General features: G+C 45.0%; 1 protein-coding gene across 3 annotated transcripts; it reads right to left on the bottom strand.

Annotated features, from left to right (window-relative positions):
- Positions 1–4,945: 4,945 nt before the first annotated feature.
- TYW5 (tRNA-yW synthesizing protein 5) lies at positions 4,946–25,979 on the bottom strand. 3 transcript variants are annotated; one of them, XM_090045157.1, is made up of 8 exons: positions 25,623–25,979; positions 22,805–22,959; positions 15,421–15,490; positions 14,388–14,432; positions 12,699–12,836; positions 9,122–9,209; positions 8,422–8,538; positions 4,946–5,332 (listed from the first exon to the last, which is right to left on the bottom strand). In XM_090045157.1, exons 1-8 carry the CDS (start codon positions 25,977–25,979, stop codon positions 5,076–5,078), a joined length of 1,227 nt encoding a protein of 408 aa, XP_089901283.1. In that variant the 3' UTR covers positions 4,946–5,075. The 3 variants fall into 3 exon arrangements, with proteins under 3 accessions (XP_089901283.1, XP_089901284.1, XP_089901285.1); XM_090045158.1 differs by having other exon boundaries at positions 9,122–9,185; XM_090045159.1 differs by lacking the exon at positions 9,122–9,209 and having other exon boundaries at positions 12,695–12,836.
- Positions 25,980–26,008: the final 29 nt, after the last annotated feature.

The raw sequence follows: 26,008 nt of genomic DNA, 5'->3' as shown, positions 1-26,008 counted from the left end.
AATCAAGTGTGTTCTGTAATACATTCCACCAAGAGTAACTACTGTGTTCCCTTTTTTCCAGATTTTTTTTCTTTTGATGAAGAATCTAAAAGGTGAATCTAAAAGGTGTCACTCATTAGTGCTGTTGCTGTGCTGTGAAGTTAGGAACTGGCCAAGCTTGAGCTAGTGATATGGGGTATTTAACAGGTAACCCAGCTTGGCTTTCTCTTATTTCAGTCTGCATCATCCATCTGTTATGTTTCCATATGCTGTTTGAAGTTTCTCTTTATGTACTGTGGCAAACACTCACAGGCGGAGCAAGGATTTTAAAAAGAAGTATGACTGCCTGAGTCTTGAACTGGCCCCACATGCTGCATGCAACACATACCAGTACCAATCCCCCATACAGCAAGCAAATTGGTCTGGCATACATGCCAAGTGTAGTACATGGAGCTACTTTGGGGTGTGGGCTGTGTGCCGTGTGTCTATGGGCCTAATTTGGTCCGTACTAGATTCGACCAGATGAGTTTGATACCCCTGGTTTAAGAGAAGGAATAATCACTACTTCATAAACAGCAGTTAGAAGGAAGGCTGAAAATAGCAGTTCAAAGTGAGACCAATCTAGAGGTGACCAAATGTTTACAGTCTATGTTTTCCTAATTACCCATGTGGAATTATTTGATGATCTTGGACCACTTTCTAGAAGGAAAATATCCACTCACAATTGGCACCCTTCTTTGTAGTCCTACCAGAAGACTTAACAGGCCTTGGAGAGGGAACAACTGCCTTTCCCTCAGAAGTTCCCTGAGGGCACTGGAAGGGGAGTTGGGAGCACAGCTTGAGTTATCACTGGCTGCTCTGTGGCAGTTTGGGGCGAGAGAACCTCACTTTCTGTTGTTAAAATGGCACTATTTGTTGGTTTTAATTTACAAAGGGGTACTTGAGAGGTCTATTTAAATAGATTTACTAGATTATTTTTAATTTGTATGTATATAAAATATGAATAGCTACGTTTTCTGTAACATTTGGTTTACATATAACATTCAGTGCTTTCCAAAAATACCCAATCCAAACCTTATGCTATTCTAAACAAGAGAACTATTTTAAACGCCCCATGGGACTGTCTTAGATGTTGATTGTAATGGAGTTGGAGAAAGGATGAATGTGGTCTCATTTGTTTAGGTTAGAGTTTAACAGCCTCACTTATAACAAAAACTGAAAAAAAATGACATTCTGTGGGTCATAATTGTGGGTTTGGTGTTGTGGCTCAATATGTCATTAGCAAACACAAGTGACTGGTACATGGGGGACTTCAGGAGTACTATGCCTATTTAAACAAGTGGTCTAGGGGTTTCAAGACTCAGGTCTAGAGACTATTTTTTTGTCCCCCCCCAAGGTTGGCCCCTGAAAGTGGGGGAGTTTTTTTGCCATGCAGGGTGGCAGCATGTTGTGGGGGGTGGAAACTGGACACTAAGCTGTGGCACAGAAGTATAGGAGTGGATATGGGACTTTTGGCCTGCCCCTGGGCCCACCCACAAATTGTACCCCCCCCAGACTCAGGAGGCACCAACCATCCCTGTTAATGAATATAGTTAAATGTGTATTAGAGAGACTCTGAATACCTCCAATAGATGTTAAGGAGAGAAGGTGATAACTGACTAACCCAACTTTTCTCCAACTGCTCATTCCCACAGGAAACCCCAAATGATCTCTACTTCTGCTCCTTGGGGGAAAAAGGGTCCCTTCCCCAAACAAATAAGTCACAGCTTGACTGCTGTTCAATGTAGTCCTCTTCCTCCATAACTTGTATTATGGGAGTAAGGTCACAGTATTGTTTGTAGGTGCACTGGTCCAGGAAATGTAGAAAGGCAAGTCTGCTTTGTTATACCTTTTACTGGACCAACTATAGTTAGGAGAACTGCTAAACAAGCGTTCCTGCATTGGCTGCCCTTCCTTGGGTCTAAAAGAGAAGGAGACACAGGCTGAGCTAAATGTCAAAGAACAGGTTCTGTGCAAATGCAAACAGTGTTTGGAGGGACGGAAGAGGGCTGTAAACTAGGAATGAAGAGGCATAAACAGCAGCTGTCACAAAACAAAAGGAGAGAAGTTAAAATAGGTAATCAAGTTAGTAACTGAGTAAGGCCATTTGGAAAGAAGGTTGTTATTACTTGTCAAGTGCAGGGAAATGATTGGTAATGTTTGTAATATTGTAACAAGCCATAAAGTCACTGTCCATGTTACAGCCAGATTTTTTTACTGTCCACTAGAGTTAAGATTTCTGTTCCCAGGCCTGTCTTCTGAAGGTGTTTTATAAATTCCCTTTAAGCAGAAGGATTGCTTATTATTCTGTTATGGTAGCATGTAGGAACCTCAGCAACCTCATGGTGACTTGTACCCTAAGGTAACATCAAGTCAGGAAGTCCTTCAAAGGCAGCGGTTGGCAAAATATAGTCCACAGGTCACATCTGGCCCACCAGGCTATTTCAACTATCCCACGGGCACCTGCCAATTAACCCACCCAGTCCCCATGCTTTGCCCCCACCCTCCAGTGCAGAAGGGCCTCAGCCCCAGGCAGTGCACACAGCTTCTGAGTGGGGCTGCTGCTGCCACAGCTGCAGGTGCCAGGGGACCTGCTCAGCTTCCCTGGCTTCCAGTGGCTCCTCATGGCCCTGCTGCAGCAATGGGAGTGTGGGCAGGGTGTGGGTGGGTATAAGGGAAAGTGGGAAGTGTGGGGACCCCTCCCTCACATGTCTGCCCCAAGTAGCTGCACCTATGTAAGCCATGAGTACCCTGAGAGCCTGCTGCTGCTGGCAGCAGCAGGGACTGTGCACCATGGGGAGGTGGGGGGAGTCCCACCCCATTCCACAAACCCTACACACACCCACACCCCCAATGTACCATATACCCCCTACAGATCCACACTCCCTCATTCACCCACATACACACCCTGCACCCCACCATATGATTTAATATATGGATTTTTTTTCCCAGCTTAAAGATGGCACCCTTCCCCCACCTCAGAAGGAGTACTTCTGGGTGAAAGGGAGGGACTTCTGGTGGGAGGGCAGGACTTCCAGTTCCAAGAATGGCAACCAGGGGGCAGGTTACCTCCCAAGGGGCAGGACTACCCTTGTGGCCCCTGACAGCTCACCAAAGCTCATTAAGTGGCCCTCCAGGCTAAATAACTGCCCACCCCTGTTCTAAGGGCATAGCTGGTTAATCAAAAATGGTAAAATAAGAGAAAGAAGCAACAGTGCAGTTACTGTTTCCTCTTTCTCTCATGCCACTATCTTCTACTGAGTGTACAACTACAAGTCTGTTGATGAGTGGCTGTGAGCAGGTGAAACTAGAATTATAAAGGGGGAAAACAGGTAAGTGTTGGATCAGAAGGAAATGTTGTGGACCTGATGCCAACCTTTCCATTTCTCCAGTTCATAGAGAGGCCTCCAGTATGCTCTGTACACTCTTTTCAAGGATCTTTGATAGTGCCAGATTCCACACGGCCTTTCTTAGCTCAGTTCCTCAGTATTCCTAAATCTTGCCTTAATCTCCTTCCCACTAAGCAGGTTTTTAACAACAGAAGAGTGAATTTAGACAAAAGTGTTTGTTCCCAGATTTAAATACTGCCTTCAGTATACAAAACTGATTCACATCAAGACTGCTTGGCTGGTTACATTCATATCTATTCATTAAGATGGCCTGGTGCCCAGTGGCACGGTTGGAGGCTATTTTCTCTAAATTACAACTGCCAACAAAACGCAGATTTAGAGGAATAATCTGCATGGTACTGCAAACTCTAGCTCTTCCACAGGAAGTCGCTTTTCTGTGCCTTATTAATGCTTCACCTCTATTTAGCCCTGCTCACAGTCACTGTCTTGACAAGCCCTGCATGACGAGGCACCATCCTGAATTAATTTAGGAGGGACAAAAGTATATAAATGACAGAAAAACACACTGAGATTGAAGTATCTGAGATTAAGCAGTAGAAAAAAAATGGTGGTTAAAGGAACAGACATTGTTACCAAAAGTGATTTGTCATGACTCCTTAAAGCAAAATTACTTTCAGATACTTTAGATGGAGCTACAACATGACCCCAGACCACAAGAGTTTTAAATACTAATTAAGAGAAACAACAGTTCCTCATAGTTTTCCACAGTGGAAAGCTAATTAAGGGGAAAAGTGCTTAGGTGGCCACAGAAAAGCAATCAAATCTTCATTTTGACTTTTTAAAAAAAGCTAAATTGCATAATTTAGCTAGAGACAGACCTTACAGCAGAACTTCCAACTATCACCTGTGATACAGATATCCCCTGGGCTTGAGCAGAATAGGATTCACATCTATTTCAGATTTAACAAATCCACTCTCCTTGGCACATGTTCATTTAGTCTGACTGCAGATCAAGGAAATTAAGAAAACTGCACCATACAGTACAGATGCCACTCTAATTTATATCTTAAGCTAAAAACAAATGGAAAAAAACCAAAATGAAAACTCATCTCTGTACAGCCTACGTAGAACCTTGTCTCTGCTAAGGAGAGCTACTAAGCAAGTCCTAACAATACAGCTGCTTTCCACTCTCCCATGACTAGTGCCAAAGACATTTTCAGCCATATTAACTTGACTGGCTGCTTGTCTTTTTCTATAACTGTATGAGTCCCCAGTGGGCAGCAATACTGCTCTAGGGTAGTAACCCTTTCAGCTAGGATAAGAAGGCAGGGTCCAAAACAGAATGCCATTTGCCAGTAGCCTACTTCTTACTGGAGTACTGTTATTATGCAGTTAGTTACCTAAAAGTAAACTATTCCCCCCAAAATCTGTTCTAAACAACAAAAACTTGGGGGCATATATATATTTTAACACCAGCACCTTGTTTTATAAATGAACTACAGCTGCATCATGCAAATTATCGTATATGACAGAGAGAGGCTCTATTAAAATAATAACCATAAGCTAGGAAATACGTATTTAGCTACAAAGTTATATGTTTATTAACAGGCTTTTGTGGAAGTCTTATAATAAAGTATTTGCATGTGCAGTGTCCATATACATCCTTCTCTGTTCCTGGAGCATTTCAGTTGACTTGCATTATGCAGTTTATTCATAGTTAGTGCTGTAGGTTTTTTCTTGGATACGTAAAACCATTCTGCGAGCATAAAAATCTCTATATTCTTCAGGTAGTTCCTCCAGTGTTTTCAAAGCTCTGTCTAAGATCTGTACTGCCCTGGTGGCTGCTGTAGGATCTTTATTTCCATAGGTGTCTGTTTTATCGTAGCACTGGGTAGGGAGGTGCTTCCAGAAGATATTCACTCCCACACCAAACTCCTCAGAAATGACATTATGGAACCACAAAGCTGCAGGAAGGAAGAGAGAGTCTAAAAAGAAACTGCCATCTAAAAATTTCATTTACAACAAAAGGTTTGAATCACCTCAAACTTAGTGCAGCTGAGAAAAGAAAGAATTACAACATACACCTTATTTGTAGGTACTTATCAGCTCATATACTATCATACTAAATCATGAAAGCACCTGCTTGAAGTCTTTTATACACTGGTCTTCAGGAGTACTATGCCTATTTAAACAAGTGGTCTAGGGGTTTCAAGACTCAGGTCTAGAGACTATTTTTTTGTCCCTTCTTTGTTATCTGTCCCATTACCCTGAGTACAGCGTCTCCCATGCATATGTGATCAGGGACTTAACTTTCAGTTTAGAGGACCAATTCCAAACTGTGTCAACTGAATGCAGGTGTTTGTCATCCATAGTAAGTATTTTGATAGTCAAGAGGTTGTAGAGTTTGTCATTTGAATGAAACAAGCAAGAAAAATTTTTTTTTTACCTGATGTGGATCATAACTGTGACCTGCCTATGCATCTTAACATGAAAGAGAGAACTCTACTTTTGTTGTTCAGTTTGGGATTATTTTCATTGCGTGTTTTATATGTAGTGCTACCCACAAAAAAGCAAAAGACACCTTGTTCATCTGGGGGTTTTTTGCTTTTTCTGCTACACCTTGTTTTTTGTGACATATAAATCAGCAGTAATTCCATCAAAAATACAGTAACTCCAATGTCAGCTCATTTTGGACCCATTTTGGAATTCAAAACCCTTTGAATTTCAAGCAATATGGTACACCACCTTTTAAAGTCTTGTTTTTCCTGTGGCACTTTACCTTGTATGTTTCCAATTTTCACCCTCATTTACATTGTCTGCCTAACTAATGCGGAGCCAAATATTTTTCAGTGCTCCATAATACAGTTGAAGGTCCTGATAAAAATGTATGTACAGTAAAAGTCCTGTTATTCAGCATTTGACTAACTGATATATCTATTAACTGGAATTTCTGGCTAGATGGCCCGACGTGGGGGAGAATTTGTGCGCAGTGGTGGCTGCCACTACCCTGCACTGGTGCCACTCCGCATGCGACCGCCGTCACCCCTCTAGCCCCCTGCTCCATGTGCAACGTCCATCTGGAAACATCTGTGCCTCAGGTAACTAGCATTTTTATATTACCAGCACCCCACATTCCTCACTGATGCTGGAAAACTGGACTTTTTACTGATCAAGTTTCAGGATCAAAAAGTCTTTAACGTGCTGGTTCAAAGCTAAAGACAATGCTGACAAAATCAGATGGATGGGAACATCTATGTTCCTAAAACAGCAACAACAGCAACTTGTGCACAAACATTTGCAGAGTTTGTAACAGTATAGCCAGTGCAGGCAGTCTGTCTCTCCTCTTCTCTGCAAGGTATTCTACCATCTCACTTTAATTCTGTTAAAACGGAGAGTAAAAAGTTATTCTAAAAAGTATTTTTCCATCACTGAGTGACATTCCTTTCCTTCTCATGGCCTTGTAACAAGGTATTTTAGCAGAATTCACAGATTTGCTGAAATCTGACAGGGTCATGACATGAGCACTTCTGTTGTGTCCTCAAATTTGCAATCTCTAGGCTGTCAACTATGTGCCTTAGCACTTGTACCACCCCAGCCCCACTCAGTGTCACTAAGTATGGAGTACGGGGTCATTTCCCAGGCGCACAGGGCCAGGAGAGGTCTCCTGGCCCCATACACATGGGGTGAGGTCTTGATAAGCAAGGGGCTGAGAGACGGCTGCTGCTGCAGAGCTCTCCTGGCCCTGTGCACATGGTAACAAGCCCCATGCCCAGCAGGACTTCCCCACAGTCTAGGGGAGGCTGAGAGCTGTCCTGTTTCTGGGGCAGCAGACATCCCTGCCCAGCCCTGAGCTGGCTGGGAGTTGCCCAAGAAGGGAGACAGTTCCCAGCCAGCCCTAGGCTGCTCAGGGAAATCCCTGCCCAGCCCCGAGCTGGCTAGGACCTGTCTCAGAAGGGGGCAATTCCCACCTAGCCCCAGGCTGCTTGGGGAAATCCCCGCCAGCCCTGGCCTGCTCAGGGAAGCAGGGTGCTCCCAAGTTCTGGTGCTGTTCAGCTCTTGGAGCTGAGAGTTGAGCAGGGGGGCAGAGAGCTACCCCCTCTGGGCACTGTTCAGGTCCCTGCTTCTGGAGGGAGCCAGGAGCTGAGCAGTGCCAGAACCAGGGCAGTTCCCTGTCCCCTGTGGCCCCCAGTGTAGGGGCCACAGGGGACAAGCCTTCTCCTGGCCAGCATCTACACATATGCTATTGCCCAGTTAGTTTACTACCTGTATGTACAGGTAGTAGCAAACTGCACAGTAGACTAATTTACTGTGCAGTAAATGATGCACATGTGTTGATACTAATCTGCCGTGCAGTAAAGCAAAGTGCCTTGTATACGCACCAACTGAACAGTAAGAATCAAAGTGCTGAATTAGCAGATTATGCATACTCAATACACCAGTAAGAACTAAGGAGGCATATGAAATGCATTCCATTGACCAGCTAGCCCCTATAGAAAGACTTTTGTTTCAAACTGCCCAGCAATGAAAACACCAGTGGTCAAATGAATACTGAATGCCAAGTTTCTTTCATGGGGCGGGGGGGAAGTGTGGCATCAAGTCCCCTTGGACCACCATCGTTGTTTTCTTTAATACCACAGTCTTACTACTATACTTTGTTTTCCCATCAAGAATGCTAAAGTGAACGTGATTTAGCTATCTACATGATCTCAGATTTACGGCTTATAAAAATAAAGTAGATTTAATGTTTTCTTAATATTTTATCCTTTTTTGTAATTCAGTATTATGGGATTAATCACAAATGCCATTAATAGTAGCCTGTTTTATGAATATTAAGATTGTACAGACCAATTTCAGATATTCCTTCTATTCCTTATTTTACTGCAAATATCAGTATCAAAGCATCAGTCATCCTAAACAGTTTGTTACAACTAAAGATTCGGAAGCATTAACAAAATTATGAAAGGTACTTCCTTGTTATGGAGTCTTTGCTAACCATCTCAAAACTGCTTTCAGTAATACTTGAGGTATGCCAAGAACTACGATTGTTCCTTACCTGGAATGAATAACACATCTCCTGCTTCAAGATAGCATTCATAGCGCCTGGCTTTCAAAAAAAGGGGATATTTTTCCAGGTCTGGGTTGTCCACATCCAGCACTTCTGATTTAGTGCCTAATGGTGTTACAAGAAGTTAATAATTATTCTTTGTTTCTTACATTTCCCCATAAAATTAACATATTTTTCTAAGCTGTAACAATTATTGGGCCCAACTTCAGCCTCGGTTCATTGCCTTCAACTGAGCAAAATCATGAATAAATTTGCACTCTGGGTATACATGTCTATGTGGCACAGTGTCCACATTTTAAGTATAATTTCTACTGGTACCACACAGTGTGGTCAGCGAAAGTCCTAACTATTAGAACACATTAGAGTCTAGTTACAGCCCTACATGTGAGTACCGCTCTGTGCATTGACAGTGTTAGGCACCAGATCACTCAATCTATAGAGCAGGTTGAGCCTGGATAGCAAAAATGCAAGTTCACTGATGCTGCTTCCCCCTCACCCCCGAACATTATTCAACCCTGAGTTGGAGTAACCACCACTAGGAATTAGGGGATAATTTAGTTAATGTGGTCTGTCAGGAAAGTTATCATTATCAGTTATTTTGATGGCTTTTTGAGTAGAACTATATATCTACTGGGAACTGGACTAAAACAACTAAACCCTCAACTAAATAGGCATGTTACATGCATACCTGCTAAATACAAATACGGTGCATCTCGAGGACTGTACAACACAACTCGTTTCTTTCCCGTTACCTGGATTAAGAAGTTATCCATTACCTGAAAATTACAATGTACTAATAAGCATGCATAGCTACACAGAATGCAGGAAGATATAAGCCCATAAATATTCCCAACTCAAAAAAAACACAGGTTGGAAAGGACCCTGAGAGGTTATCGCTTCCACACTTCTGCTATGCACAGACCACTCCTGAAATAAATGTCCAGGCTGCTTACATAGCCTTCCAATGATGGAAATTTCACAGTGAACCTGAGTAATCAATTCCAGCATTTATCTTTACACTTGGAAAGTTCTTCCTAATATCTAACCTTGATCTCCTTTGCTGTTATTTAAGCCTATTATTTCTTGTCTTTTTGTCCTCCATGTCTTCTAGACACAGAATAATTTACTACCTTTGTCTGCAGTAGCCTCTTATTTACTTGAAGACTGTTACCAGGTCTCTATCTCCTCAGTCTTTTCTAGACTAAACAAACCTAGTTCTCTCAAGCTTTCTTCAACAATACTGCTTCTAGACTTCTGATCCTTTTTGTTTATCTTTTCAGAATTCCCTTTTGTTGGTACACATCTTTCTTGAAGTGTGGTGCCCAAATCTGACCCAACTGAGCAGAGCAGAGCAGAAAAGAAATGAATCAAAAGGACTCCTTCACATACAACACTCCTGCTCGTGTCACACCTGAGGGTTGCAGCAGTAGGATATTGTTTTAGGGGTGCACCGATAGAGATTTTGGAGGCTGATACTGATAGCCGATATTTAAGGAGGCATATTGGCTGATACCAGTCTGATTTCCGATACAGCTGTGTGCTGTAAGTCTATTGTGGTGGAAGGGGGGAGGGACGGGAGTGGAATGGGTACAGATCAATGCCTCCCACGGTGAGGGAGGGGGCAGGGACAGGCACTGTCCACCTGGGGTGGGGTGGGCGCAGGACAGAGCCACGGCTTATCGGGGGGGGGGGGGCTCCCACCATTGAGCACACCCTGGGAAGGAATGGGGGTGGGGGTGGTGATGTGCCCTGGGATCAGTGCTGTGCGGGGCAGGCGGGCTGCAGCTGCGGGCTGCAGCTGGGCTCGGGGCAGGCAGTGGTGGTACTTGGGAGGGGGCTACAGCTACCCCAAATTTTGTCATAACCCCCCCAGTAGCACCACCGCCCACCTGGCACCGCCCCAGTTTAACCCGCCCACCTCCACCCATGTGCCAAGAAGAGCTGGAGCTGTGGCAGGCAGGTGGCAGCAGCACTGGAAGCAGGGCTACGGCAAAATCTGGGGTGGCTGCAGCCCCCTCCATGGCCCCTATCTCAGCGCCACCTCCCCTGAGCCCAGCCTCCACCAAAAAGAGTGGCGCAGGCAGCCCTGGCTCCAGCCCGCCCTCTTTGCCCCAAACAGATCTGGGGGCACCCCCCATGACCTCCCGGGGTGCACACAGTGGCAGGAGCCATCCCCCCCACCCCCCAGATAAGCCACAGCTCTGTCCCATGCCCACTCTACCCTGGCTGGGCAGTGCCTGTCCCTGCTTCCCCGCCCTCACCACGCCGGTGATCTGCCCCGCCAAGCCCCTTTCCTCCCCCTCCCCTTCTACCACAACAGGCTTACTAGCTGCACTCTGCTGGGCTCTGTTCCTCACTGCCTACATGTTGCGCTGCAGCTGCACACACGCACAAGGAATTATCAGCCAAATTACTGGCCACTTCAGGCCAATTTCCAATACCACCAATTTTCTTTATATCAGTATCAATCCAGTATTGGACTGACATATTGGTGCACCTCTATATTGTTTACTCGTATTCAATTTGTGATCCACTATAACCTTTCAGATGCCTTTTCTGGAGAACCAGCCAGTCATTCTCCATCCTGTAGTCATGTGGTTGACTATTCTTGTTTAAGTGTGATACTTCAAACTTGTTTTTAATGAACTGCATCCTACATATTTTATTCCATTTCTCCAATTTGTACTTTGAATTTTAATTCTATCTTTTAAAGTACTTGCAAGCCCTCTCAGCTTGGCCGCTGCAAATTTAAGGATGAGAGAACAGAGAAAGCACAAGTCATTAATGGAAATGTTAAATAATGCTGGATCCCTGCAGAACTTTACTTGCTAAATCCTTCCCAATTCACAGTGAAACCACTAACAATTACTCATTGCATATCAGTTTTCCAACCAGTGGTGCACCCACTTTCCACGAGTTTCCAATCTTTCTACCTTCAGGCTCATGACCCCACATCTAATCTGAGCCTAAATGCTGTAACTACATTTCTGTAGGGCTCCTGGCCTCCCTGCCTTGTTAAGTGATATGGCCCTATTACGGAGTTGGTGATCTATAGTTCCCCCAAGCTTGCTTATGAGAATATCATGTAAGATTCATCTCATCTCTGCTACACCCCATCCCTTCTCTACAATGCCTGTACCCTTGCCACAAACAGAAATTAGATTAGTTTGATATCATTTGTTCTTAACATATCTATGTTGACCCTTGTTTTTACCCCGTGGTTATCTTCTAGGTTATGCTTGTCCTTTCCCAGGCTTCTGAAATCACATCCGTCCTCCACAATTTCTCAGAGATAATCATTAATGGCTCTAACCACTGCTTCATCTATTCTCCTTAATACTTGTGAATTACATCAGGTCCAGCTGATTTAAAAATATGTAGTTTTTCAGTCTCTGTAACATGCAACATCTTGAATACAAAAGAGAATATTATCTCTGTGTTAAAATTTCAGAAAACCTATTAAGTGAAATTGCTGCCACTTATAAAATTATCTTGCAAATCTCAGTCATGCGACACTTATTTTTGTCCCTTATGTCTTTTGCACATTACTAGTCATAGGGGGAAGAAAAAGCTTTATTTTCTTTTCAACAATACTTACTGTTTTTTCTTCCCTTATACTAGGATTTGAGCTTTACCATCAAAAATTCAAAGAATGTTATGCTTTCCTTCTAGGGAAATCAAGCAAAATGAAGAAACATGATAAAAGGAGTTCTAAATATATTCAGCATCATTACAATCTGACATACCACTGATTAAAAAAATTGTTTTTGCGCTGGCTCTACTATTCCTATATCTAAAATCTGCCCTGTTTATTTAGAATCCAGTGCAGCAGAAAGGTGTCAAAATCACCACAGAAAAAATGATTGCCTAGAGTAGCAAAATAAGGCAATTCTGCAGGTCCCGAGCACATTTATCCCAACTAAAGACAGTAATGTTGACAGATGTTAGTGTTTAAGTTCTTGACTGTTAAGCAAACCAATCAGTAAAACCTAAAAGTCCAATCATGCAACTCTTCACTCACATCAGGGGGTTCAGGATCAGGAAACAATTAATAATAATATTGAATTATGTTTAAAATGGCAGATGTATTAGACAGACCGTACCTGAAGTCATTTATGATTTACCTAGTACCCAAAAATATGTAAGGTTCTTCACTAACAGAAGCAGACCTCTACCCCTAAAGGTTGGCAACCTGATGCACCACTTCCCATCCAAGATCTGTACAACCTTATGATAACAAAGGCACAAGGACATACATTACCTACATCATAGTGTGTCCACAGCTGCAGTCCTGCTGAGCTGATGCGGAAGACACTGGAGAAGAACTGTTCCTTTGCAAAATATTCTGGGATCTGAATATCTTCTGCCAATAAAGGAAACTGCTTTCTAATATCTGCAATATCCTGAATCAAAAAGGGGCATAGTTCAATACTTCATATATCAGACATAAATTCAAGTGAAAGCATGGGATTATTACCATGTTAAACAGGCATATAGGATTAGATCCTCAGCTGTGACCACAGAGCACGGGGCATTGTTTGGTAGCTGTGAACAATGGTGTCTTTGACTGCAGTCTTTGGCATTTGGACATTGATTCAGTCTCCACTATAAATAACAACAGACCAAAAGATGCACTGATTTAAGCCAGGAACATCAAACATATGGCCTGAAGTCAGGTCCAGCCTGCAGAGCTTGCCATCTGGCCCTTAGTGCTACCTCTGGGTCTGATCAGACTGACATAGGGCATGGTGCCAGTTCACAAGCCAAACTGGGCCTGTGGATCTCTTCCTCTTTCGCCTCTCCTTCCCCCAGTACAATTGATCTGGTGGATGCTCTAGCCCAGGGACTGGCAATTATTTTGGGCAGAGAGCTGCTTACCCAGTTTTAGCAGGCTGTCAAGGGCTGCATGGGTAGCCCTGCCCCTTGACAGGTGCCCCGCCTCCTGGTCACCATCTTGGGACCAATGTCCCAGGGTCAGCAGCAGTGGGGCCCAAAGCGGGGCACAGGCTGACAGGGATCTGTGGAGCAAGGCTGGTCTGCACCAGCAGGGAGAAGCAGGAGCTGACCTGGTTCCAGAGCCCCTGCCGGCTGGGACCCTACACTCCTGCCACCCTGCTCTGCTGGCACTGGCCCCAGGACACTGGTGTGGGCCCTGTGCTCCTGCTGGCTCCCGTACCTGCTCACTCCCAGTGTCCCCCAGCCCCATAGTACGGGAAGGGGGCAGCACATAGCCCCAACACCCTGATCCCTGGCAGGGAAGGAGCTGATGCTGAGTGCAGGGAAAAGCGGCCCCTCACCCGCTGCTCCCTGCTGCAAGTGCTCGCAGCCTATGCCAGGCTATCTGGAGCAGGCACAGGTAGCCCCACGTGGGCTGCGAGCGGCTGCGGCACAGGGCACCAGCCACAGGGCAAGCAAGGGGCTGATTTTCCGCATGCTAAGCACCAGATTGTAACATGCAGTGGCAGCCCTAGCCAGTGTGGGACACAAAACCCACTCTGGGACATGTGCCACAGGGCAACTACACTCCAACCAATCTGCTGCATACAGCCCAGGTCCCAGACTGCCTGGAGTGGCTGCTGGATAAGGTATACTCAGAGGGAGGGGCAAGAGAAAGGGGTCTATGGGCCTGACTTGAATCCAGATGAGCTTGACACCCCTGATTTACATTGTCTGCAGCATGTCAGAAGGACACTACAATGGCCAGGGAATATCAGGATCGTGCTGTTTTTCCAGATCAATTTCTCTTTATCAACACCTGAAAACAGAATCTCAGTGCCCGACTCTCATTTTGGTGCTGGTCTTAGGCATCTAGATTTAAAAAACTGGGCCTAAATCAATTGATTGGGCAAATGATCATAAGTTGTGTGGTTATAGAAGTCAAAAGATCAGAGCAGGGCTCTGACAGAAATTAAACTTAATCTAAAATATACAAAAAGCAATCTCAAATTACCCACCTTTCTTGGATCTTCACCCAGTGATCGCAAATAATATTTTTCATCCTTAAAACACCAACACAAAAGAAATGTGTCAATAGAACTAAAGAACAAAAATTATATATCAAACAAAGGGCTTCAACTAATGAGGCCTCATTAAAATGTGATGCAACTAAATGACACCTATAAATTCATCTACTATGTTCACCTGCCTTTTCTTCTATTGCTTTCTTGTGACTATCCAAGGAAATGGAAACAAAAGAAGATTTACTAATTAAATGAAACAGGTAAACCCAAAGGTGTACGGGTGCAATTCAATAATTAAAGAAAAGAAAGATAAAACACCTTGCTTCACATGGAAGTCACATTTTCAACTGCTTCAACAGTGTTTTGACTCTGTAGTACATGAAAAAATTGTTCATAACACTGATACAGCAAATCACAACAGTGTATTTCAGAACATGCTATAGCTTACAAATAAATGGTAGAAGGCACATTTGAGAAATGATTTGGAATTATCCATCCACCACTGTCCAGTAGACATTCAGGGACTACATTTTCTGGGGAGGGGCAAATTCCTATACATCCATCCAAAAAAATCAGTATTGTCTGGACATAGTTGCATAACCAATCACTTGTTGCTCATTAAGTATGCTATAATATTTACGTAGTTTATACTCATATGTTTGACTGGAGCTACAGCTGTACTAGGAGTATTTTTCACTAGCTTGTACAGCAAAATATGTAAATTAAAGTTGCTATTATAATTAAAATATAATTTTAAGTCTATTTCCTCAACTTAATTCTGGAATCCTGTTCATGCAAATCATCTTTGGCCACACAAGCAAGCCTACTTGCTTAACTAAAGTAGTTAGCTAAATTGTGGACATGAGGAAGGAGTAATTTTTTAGTAAAGGTTCATTTTCTGGGACCCCAAAACAGCCTAAGTTATAGATAACTTTCAGTTAAAGTGCTTTGTTAGACTGAGGCCAAAAACTACAGCCTTTTTTCTCCTCAAAACATTGGCAAAAAATGTAACATCTAAGGAAATTACCTCAGATATAAAATACTCTGTGTGTGTGACTTCAGCTGCTCTCCGCACAAACGTATCAAAAGGCAATGTTCTGCAATATAAATACCAAAATCCATAACATTAATCAGTGTAACAATCCAACCTAACAAACTATCTGATTATTAGTTTTAAAACACTTAATGTATCAAACATATTTCTCCTACCCATAATGGCTAAGTACAGACATTCGTGAGGTTATATATATCAGGTTCAAAATGGCTGCTGGATTTAAATTTAGCTCACTTTGGTGCCCACCTCACACTTACAGACCCAGTCTCAGTGACTGGCAATCAGTGTAAACCTGTAACTGAACAGAAGTTCCATACCCACAAACTGGTCTAAAAATTGCAAAACGTGGTTTAAGATAACCCTGGATCCATGTAGTATCAGACGCATCTGACTTAGATCAAATTGGTGCACGGAACTTCTGTCCACTCCCCGTGTAGCGCCACAGCTGAGAAAACCCAGCCACTGGCTCCAGCCCTGGAATTACTCTTTTCATTCTCCCCTTGCCTTGCTTTGATTCTTTTGTCCCCAGGCCCCTTGCTCCCCCCCTCAGCCATTTTCAACTCCCATGCCACAAGCCAGGTGCAGCTGCTTTCATCAGCATTTGCCACTGCTGTAGCCATGCAAGTAAGTCCCACTGGCAGAAGGAATGGGGGTATAGGATCACTGTGGGGGTACCCCATCTCACCCCACCTACAGGTCACACCTCCCCCCACCTTGGGTCATGCCTGCCCCCATCCATTGCAGGTTGCTCCCGCCACCTCTCCCACCCACAGGTCATGCCTGCCCTCACCACCCCTCATGGGTCATGCCTGCTTCCTCCCCCCACCTGTGGGTCATACCTGCCAGTCCAACCCACCTATGGGTCATGCCTGCACCTCCCCACCCCACCACATGTTGTGCCTGTCCCACCCTACCCCTTGTGGCTCGCACCTGTTCCTCCACCTCACTTGTAGCTCACGCCTACCTCCCCACTCCACCCACAGGTTGCGCCTTCCCCCCAACCTCTGGTGGACCCCCAATCCCTCCAGCCTGCTGGACCCCCCAATTCCTCAGCTAGCTCCCCCATCCTGATATACCTGATATTGGGCAGACATTTTGAATCAATTTAACTCCCCCTAACGCCCCCAAATGTCATACTTACGTAAGGACATATGATTTAGCAAACTACTTAAAAAATCATCATAATAACTACCAACTGTTCAGTAGGAAGATAAAAGAACTATGTCAATATGAAAGTCCTATATTTAAAAATCCTTCACTTCAGCCAGCTCAGCTCATCTCATCCTAGATCCAAATGCTCCAGATTTAAGTCATCTTGTAAAAGAATAATTATCCGGCAACCTGGCAAAACTGCTCAGTAACAGAAGCTCTTGTTCTGCTGAATAGGATTTGCCAGATACTAAGTACTTTAGCAAACCTGGCCATTGCATTAAGGTGTCTAAATGAGAGCTGAGCTTTTCTAGTAAATTCAATTCCGATTGTAGATGGAAAGCAGTCCTGCAAATCTGGCTCTTAGTTTGTTTTGACTCTTCTCGATCTGGGGGCACACAAAGCTAAATTTTAGCTTGTCTATATATGCTACCTTAGTTGAAACCACTGTTTAAAAATAATTCCAACCTTCCTGTACTTTAAGCTATTTTCCTAACATTGCTTCTTTTTGTGATTCTAGGGAAAAGAAAAAGGACTTGTTTCTATGAGGACAGCTGCAAATGATTTCTTTTTAAAGTCAATCGCTAGGGGCCCCACAGATGTCAATCTGAGTTCTACTGATGACTGGTGGAACAGGATCAAGTCCTGGCTGACTGAGTCACACTTTATGGGAGCTGGGGTGTCTTTCTAAAAATATCATTTGCTCACAAACTGGGTACATACTGCAGGACATACTTTTTTTCTACAGATACTCCTTTGGTAATAGTTTGCTCCAGAGACAGCCAATACAAATCTAATACAATACAGACTTCTTAGATCTTTACTTCAGTAAGGATTTTACCCAAACAGGGACTACAAAATGTAATTTTCCTTGATGCAGCAACAAAGCAATGGCTTGTAATACCTAATGTATTACTGTATTAATGCTTACAGAAGTTTTCATAATCTGCCAGTATCAGCTAGTTTGTGGCCCCAAATAGGTTTTTTTGAATTTTGGAAAATAAATGTTAAGTATAAAAAGCAGCAATAAAAACAGATGTATAGACACAAATCCTTTAACTAGCTCTTCACAGGGAAAATATTTTCTATAGGATTCAGAGCAGACTACAAAAAACAGGATAAGTATTCATATATTTCTCACAGAATCAATTAATAAGGATATTATTAAATATCCATATATTTAATAACTATTCATACATTTCTCATAGAACAGATACAATAATAAGGATATTATTAAATATCCTTACCCTCTCAGTTACCAGGAAAGATTTTTTCCAAGATGGCAAGTTCACTCAAGTTACCACTAAGAAAGCACAGCAGCAGATGGAGCAGCAGAAGGTGGATTGCAGTGACACCTGGGGACAGTATGGGGCTAATCTGTGACACTGGCTGCCACAGGCAGTCCTCAGCTTACGACTAAGTTGCGACGAATGTCACTTGCAACGTTTATAAATTGACATTTATAAATTGACATTCTGTTCCAACGTGGGTTTTGTCTTTCCAACAGTTGATACAGCTGTGTACAGCTAATAAGCATGTTGTAGTGGAAGGGGAGGTGGAATGGAAGGGGCATGGGGGTGCAGATCAATGCCCCCCACAGTACGGGAGGAACTAGGGCTGGGACCAGGGCTGGGGCAAGCGCTGCCCAGCTGAGGCTGGGCGGGCACGGGGAGGAGGGGCAGCAGCTCCCACCACTGCACGCAGCTTGTCTGGTGAGCCGCTTAACCAGTAGTTCTCACCACTAGTCTGAGACAGCACGGTGGGAGGGTGCCCCCAGATCTGCGCAGGGCAAGGTGGGCAGGCCCAGGGCTGCACTGGGCTGCGCTCCATGCAGGCAGGGGAGGGAGGGAGGGTGTCAAGGGGAATTTTTGGGTGGCTGCAGCCCCTGCATAGCCCCCACTCCACCACCCACCCTGCCTCAATCCAGGGGCGCACAACCCCCATGCCCTCCTACCGCTCACCCAGCAGGGACAAGGTGGGCACGGAACAAAGCTGCGGCTCTTCCGGGGGGCACGCCACTTGTCTGAAGGCAGTGCAGCAGCTCCATCCCATACCTGCCCTGCCCCGGCGGTGGGAGGGCATAATCACCGCTCCCAGTGTCACTGCTGCCTGCCTGGAGCACCGTCCAGTGCCGTCTCAGCTCTGCCCCAAGCAGATCTGGGGGCACACCGCCCCCCATGCCATCTAGAACCAGTAGCAGGAACCACTGGTTGAACCACCAGATGAGCAGTGCACAGCGGCAGGAGCCGCTGCCAGCCCCTCCTTGAGCCTGCCTGGGAGTGCTCATCCCAGCCCCGGTCCCAGCTCCAGTCCCTCCCTCACCGCGGGGGACATTGATCTGCCCCCCCACACCTCTTCCCTTCCTCCTCCCCTTCTACCACAACACACTTACCAGCTGCACACAACTGTATCAATTGTCATAAAGGAACCAAGCCCTGATTTGTAACACTGTTCCTATGGGGAAATTCGTTCCGAGTTATAACGTTTCAACTTAAGACGCAGTTTTCAGGAACCAATTGTGATGTAAGTCTAAGGACTGCCTCTATATGCAAACCAAGATCTAGCAACTGCTTAAGTCAGTGAATAGAATCCCACAGGCTTCAATGGAACTAGATCAGACCTTTAGATTCTAAGCAACTACATCTTCCACTTAAAGACAAAGAAATAGTTCTACTCAGCACCTGTCTTGATTAGGAGATCAGGTTCTTAGCTCATAATTATCATCCCTAAGTCTTCAAAATAAAGATCTTTCTTGTAGTTTTATTTATTTTTCCTTCAGATGTGAATATATGCCCTGAGTTGACCAGGCCAAATCTGTATTCATGTGGGTGAACCACAAATACTTAGCACCATATCTTGCAGAATCTGACTCCACCTCCATACTGTTTGTTCTGCACTGCTCAATAAAAGCACTGATCCTGCCAATACTAATTCACCCACGCAACTTTCTGCACGTGAATACCACCGTTAAATGGAATGGGACAACCTATGTACACAGTATTACTCTGTTGCAGAACCGTTTGTAGAACTAGGGCCTTAAAAGGAAAACAGCTTAGAAAAAGAATCACAATTCCACCAATTTTATATACCTACTTGTGCTTTTGTCTCCCAAAAACAGCAAGACAAAAAAAAGTATGAAGCAGATGATTTGTAGACCAAGATGAAGGTTCAAAACTAATCAGCTGTGAAGAGTATACCAGCAACAGCTAGTTTGTGCTTTTTCACAGGTGCTTTTTCTTCCTACTGACAAGAGACTTCATTCATTACAGGCTGCAGTATGTTTAGGATTTCATAACATATGTCTGCTTTCTTAAAAATAATAACTGCTTGAACTGCCTTGTTCACAATTAGGGAAAGCAAATGGCAATTAAAATAAAGACGTTTACTGTTCCTGATCAACAGCAAACTGAGCAAGATGAGATGGAATGTTTTGGCAAACTACTTGACATGGAAAAAAAATCTAATGAGAGGAGCTTGAAATGAGACTAGACATTCAGTGTGACCCATCTCCAAGCTAGAGGGCTGGTAAAATGTGTGGTATTCAGTAGTTTGTGGTAGTGGGAACTGCACAGGCTCTGAACTTTCAAACTGTTTGTTTTTTAATTACTGACCTCCTTTCAGTGTAAACACACTGGAATAGCATACCTACAGCATGACAGCATTCAGAAAAGTTCAGGCACTGGCTAGTTCCAGCTGCTGACAAATATAATCATTAAATACTGAAAAGGCATCACATAATCAGAACCACATGCACTGCATCCTGTAGTTTTCAAATTTCTTATTAATAAATAGAAGCATGCTTCAAATCTCAGTATCTGTTCAGAATTTCTCTCAACTCCTTTTCACGTTCAGCCGCAACTTCTCTATATTCACTGAATTTACTTCAAACCCTTTTCTCTCTGCTTTCCAGGCACCTGACATCTCTCTATGATCTATCATCTTCTATGCGGTCAATTCCCATGCTCCTTTTTCAAATAACACCAGTCTTGATTGCCCATTTTAAATTTTTTTTCCAAAACCATCTTCACTCTTTTTCATATATTAACCTGTATGCATGGGAGTAGCTCCCCATTAAAATGCACAAAGCTGCCTCATTGTCACCTCCCCATTCCTCCTTCAAACTTCTATTACAATGGTTCTCAAACTTTTTAGACTCAAGACCCCCCTTGGAAAATGCCAGCTCTTAGTTTTCACTTGATTTTTGACTAGAGAACAAAAATTGTAAAGGTGCACTGATACATTGGTCCCATATCATATCAGCATCAATAAAAAGAAAGCTGACATTAGTGGCAATTGGCTTCTTTGGCTGATGTGGCCAATAATGTTACCAATAAATTCCGCGTGCATGTATGCAGCTGCAGCGCAGTCTGACAGCATGGACAGCAGCGTGTGGCTGGTAAGTCTGTTGTAGGGGAAAGGAGTGGGGGGGGGCAGGCCAAGGCCCCCATGGTGAGGGAGGCAGTGGGGCTGGCGCTGGGGCAGGCACTGCAGAGCTGGGATGGGGTGGGGCAGGATGGGACGGAGCCATGAGCATCTTGTCCAAGAGGTTGCAGGGGGAGGGCGGCTCCTGCTGCTGCACGCACCACAGACAGGCATGGGGTCAGGTATCCCCCTGGATCTGTGCACGGTGTGAAAGTGGGCTGACCCCGTGGGCTGTGGCCAGGGGGTGATGCCAAGCTCTTCCTGGTAGGGGATACTGGGCCAGGGTTAAGCTCAGGATGGAAGGCAGTAGCACTGTGAAGAGGGCAACAGCCACCACAAAGTTCACCATATCCCCCCTCCCAGCACCACCACCACACTACCTGAGTGCAGCCCAGCACTGCCCCCTTGCTGGGAACAGCCCAGCGCCGCCTCCAACCCCAACCTGCAGCAGCAGCCTACCCTCACCCCACGCACGTTACTGGAGGGCACATGCCCCCACACCATCCCAGGGTATGTGCAGCAGCAGGAGCAACCACACCTCCCGGACAAACCATGGCTCCATCCTGAGCCCCACCCCACCCTGACTGTGCAGTGCCTGCCCCTACCTGAGTCCTAGTCCCAGCACCAGCCCCACTCCCTCCCTCACCGCAGGGGTCTTGATCTGCTCCCTCCATGCCCCTTCCCTTCCCCCACAACAGACTTACCGGCTAGACGCTGCTCTTCATGCTGCCAGGCCACATATTGGCAATTGGATCAGTATCAGCCAAAATGGCTCACTAAAAATCAGCCCTTGGTATCAGTGCAAAAAATCTCTACACCTCTAAAAACAGAGCAATTCTTCTGTTGCAAAAAACTCAGAAAGACTGTAATGGGTCAAAATGGTTGTGATGCTATGGATTCCTGTTTGAAACCTCTGGGTTTATCTTGTGAAACATGTCTGTATACTTAACAGTGCTAGCATTGCATGGCACCCCATGGCATCCTTGAAAGCAGCCTTGGCACCCTGGTTGAGAATCACTGCTCTACTGTGATGTCCATTTAAAAACAAATAACAGACAACTCTGCAGGCAACTGGTTTATTCTGATCACTATTTCTCCTCCTGACCATTATGTTCACATTGTTTTTTTGGGCTATCCCTCTGATTTACTCCCTCTCACCCCATTACCTAGACTTACATGTAGACTGTAAAGTCTATTCAGCAGAGAGATGGTCTCTTTGATATACAAGTGTAAAGTGGCTAATATAACAGGCCTTTGGTCTCTCTGTACTACCAAAATACCACTGGCTGCTGAAACTGCAAGACATATGGTTCTGCTATGAATTAGAGAGCTTGAGCTTCCAGGGCCTGTCATTCTAGCATCTTTTATGAACACCAGAATTATTTTTAAAATCATGACCTGGGACTGAAATTACAGAAAAAGTTACAACCAACACCTATGAATTGCAAGCTATAGCTGAAGGACAAAACAGAGATGAAATATTTCTTCTAACACTAAGATATATTTATCTATTCAGAAATGTAAGTAAATCCTTTCAGACAATGGCACCTAGATTCAAAGCCATCCCTCAGAAACAAAGCTCTAATAGGACTATCCATTGCAAGGAATAGTTATGTATGCAATAAATACTATTAACAATTTTACATGCAGCAAGACACTACTGCTTAGCTGAATGGCAATTCCATAAAACCCAAACAACACACACACAAGCTTTAAAAAGGTGTACAATGTTTCTAAAAGTTACCACTATCCCCCCTGAAACAGAGGAAGTTTTGGAGCCAGGTACCTATATACAAAGTTCTTACTGAGGAAGTCCATCTGCGACACTGTGGAAACGTGAATCTTTACTTCTTTAGCTCCTGCTATTTGGCTCAGATAATCCACTGTCCATTTGGCTGTGCAAGCACCCAAGTCTATTCCTTTCAGCACTACTGGCTTTCTCTGAGAAGTGAACAAAAACAAATTTATAACATATTATCACTGAAAGGGTCATGAAATCCAGCAATTTCCAGATCTAATTCTTGAAGCTGAGTCCAAGAACACGTCAGTTTAAATTTCACTGAGTCTTTCCAGTTTGGCTGCACCAGGCCAAGTGATGTGCTGCTTCTAAGCACACTGCTACATCGAGATATTTGTGCCTCACCAATACTTATCTCATCTCATCACCATGAAAACATTTCATGCAAAGATATGCAAAAATTAAGCACAAACAGATCTCAGATACATAGAACAGATATATAGGATCACTCAGGTTGAACAGAGTTTTGATATGCTTTTGAAGAATTACTAAAATTCTTCTATGTGGGTCCAATGCACACTGCTTTTATATTTGGGGTGTCAAACTCACCTGGAACCCTGGGCAGATCGGGGTGGATCCAACATGGAGCTTAAGGACTGCCACAGTGGTCACCATGATGATTGTGGGGTCTGGCAGCAATGTAGGCACCTGGTTCAGTGGAAGCGGTGCAGTGCAAGGTCTGGAAGGAGGTAGAGGTGGTGCTTGGTGGCAGGAGCACAGAATCCATCAGCAGCAAGCCAGGAAGGCTGCCGATGGCCACGCCCAATGGGACAACAAGGCCTAACTTCCATTACCCTCCAGTAGCTTGATGGACCAGATGAAGACGCTCCACAGGCCAAATCTAGTATAGCTCCTAAGACCCCAGAACACCAGGGCATCACTTGGCCTGGTACAGCAAAACTGGGGGCCTCAGGGAAACTGAAACTGACTTTTTGACATTCCTAGTCTAGATCATGCAAGCGCAGTATGCTTACTCTGCAATGTTCCAGGATAGCTCCTCCTTCCCCCCCCTGCTATTCTCATCACATCACTGTGCCTCAATGTAGAAAACAGGCAAGCTTTTCTTTTGTCCAACCAACAGCAACAGGCCAATGGTTCCATACCCAAAAGGAGGGCTCACCCAAGCAGTGATGCTCAATGCAGCATAACATGCTCCTCATACAAGGTCAAAACAAGCACGTTTTTGAAGTGGCTCCCAGAAGCACCTGCACACTCAGCCGCATAAATGCCTGGGGGGCTTGTGCTGGGTTTGCAAGTTCTTTTATCTTTTTGGAGCCCAGCTGCTCCCCGCATCAGGAACCCCCAGGGGCAGCGGGTATCCAGGCTGGGGCTCTTCCAGGAGCAAATGCCTTGTGTCAAACAATGGTTCCTGAGTGGAAGAGGGGCTCATGGAGACAGGCGAGCCAGAGAGCTGCCACGAAAGGCACAAGGAGAGGGGCACAACAGAGACCCCCTGCTCTCTGGCTGCTCTTGGCTTCCCAAGGCCCAGCGCCTTCCCCCTGGCATCGGTGCCACACTATGTCTCTCTGCCCCTTGCTGCCTGCCATATTTAGATGAACAGCAATACTGTACGAATCACCTGAGTTGCCAGGTCTTTAATATGAAATTGTAGTATTGGAAGCTCAAAATTATCTTATTTGCTGAAAAACTATTGTATGCTAAAAAAAACAGGCAAATGAGTATGCAAATAAATAGTCCTCTTATGTACTTTATATTGTTCACTGTAAGTGAGCAGTAAATGAGAACTGGGTCAAAGTCAAGCCATTTCTTTATTCTGAGACAAGCTGTCACAAGAAAGTGCTGAAACAAGCCCCAAAGTCTCAGCCTCCTGTGGGCTAAGACCCAGTATAATCACTACATTAGTCTGTTGCCCATACTGAAAGGCATTATGTAGTGGAGGGTGCACCCCTGTCCAGTGCACTGTGGACAGGACACCCCATGAGTCCTGTATTTAGCTTCCCAGTGGCCAGCGTGGAAATGTGGGACTCTTCCCTAGCTTGTTCCTGGATCTGTTGGTGTTTGGGCTTAGGCCTGCATGTAGGATGCCTGCCAATGGATTTGGGAGTATTGGAAGCTCCAGACTGAAAAGTCAGGGTGGAGGATACTTGCCCGTTGTAACGTCACATATGGTGTTTGAACAATTGATTTTTTTTGCTCAATCAAGAGGATTCAGAACCAATTTGGCTGATTTAACCAGGACATTAAAGAAAAAAGCCCAGAAGTCAGTTAAGATGAAATTTCCCAGAAAAAGAAAAACATTTTTTTTTCAAATAAATGTCCAAAAATTTAAGTAAATAAATATATAAATAAATTAGCAAGCCCCAAAGTCAGTTAAGATTGACTTACTTTTGGGCTTTTTTATTTGGATTTTTTTTTCATATGCCAGGGCAAATCAGCCAAATGTGTTCTGAATCCTCTCGATTAAACAAAACTTAATGGTTCAAGACCTCATGTCATCTTCCCTCACAGCGACTCGGGCTTTGCCTCTGCTGCAACAATGAGCTGCCTCGATTGAGCACCCCTGCAGTGTGGAGCATTGCTACCGCTCCTGCTGGCAGCACCTCCATCGCGCACGGCTGGGAAGGAGCTCACAAACAGGGCGTCTCTCGTACACCTGGCCACGCTGCAGGCCCCGCACGCTGCGAGCGAGCCAGGCTATCAAAGCCCTGCTTGGTAGTGAGTAATGCCCACGCGGTGCGTGTCCGAGCTGCACTGTCCACTCGACAGAATACAACCCAGTCCCACGACACGTGCGGGTAAGATTCAAACTGCAAAGGCTGTTACTGGGGTGGGCGTCTTCTCTCACCTGCGGGTAGAGGTCCGCGAGGAAGCGATCCCGCGTGACACCCGTGTGGCAGGACACGGCTTGTGCCGGCTGCGCCATGACTGTGTCCGAGCGCGGGCCCGGAAGCGGCGGGGCGGGGCGGAGGGAGGTCCCCAGACCGCCGGCGGAACTGGAAAGCGTAGCCCGTGCGCCTAGCTCTGCCTCTCCGGGCTTCTTTGGCCGCGACACCGCCTGGACGCGGCTGAGGGCGCCGTAAGATGGCGCTACCTCGGGCGCTGTGGTGAGGCCTTTGGCCGCTCCAGGCCTTACTCCGCCCCGCGCCGGCCTGTGGCCCCACGCGCGCTCCTGCAGCAGCATTAGCAGAAGAGAGCAGGTCATGATGAAGACGTTGGCGGCTCTCTTGCGCC

This window comes from Crocodylus siamensis, chromosome 4 (genome assembly GCF_052110815.1).
Source record: "Crocodylus siamensis isolate JL-2025a chromosome 4, ASM5211081v1, whole genome shotgun sequence".
Taxonomy (NCBI): Eukaryota; Metazoa; Chordata; order Crocodylia; family Crocodylidae; genus Crocodylus; species Crocodylus siamensis.
The sequence above is the reverse complement of the archived record's forward strand: the minus strand, read 5'-3'. Positions and strand labels throughout refer to the sequence as shown.

Excerpts from the sequence above, each read along its gene's own strand:
- TYW5 (XM_090045157.1), bottom strand. The coding sequence starts at position 25,979 with ATGACCTGCTCTCTTCTGCTAATGCTGCTGCAGGAGCGCGCGTGGGGC. Across the intron at positions 15,491-22,804 it reads AGTAAGAACTTTGTATATAG|AACATTGCCTTTTGATACGT; the intron begins GTACCTGGCTCC and ends TTTATATTGCAG. Across the intron at positions 12,837-14,387 it reads TGGGTGAAGATCCAAGAAAG|GATATTGCAGATATTAGAAA; the intron begins GTGGGTAATTTG and ends TTTTTGATTCAG.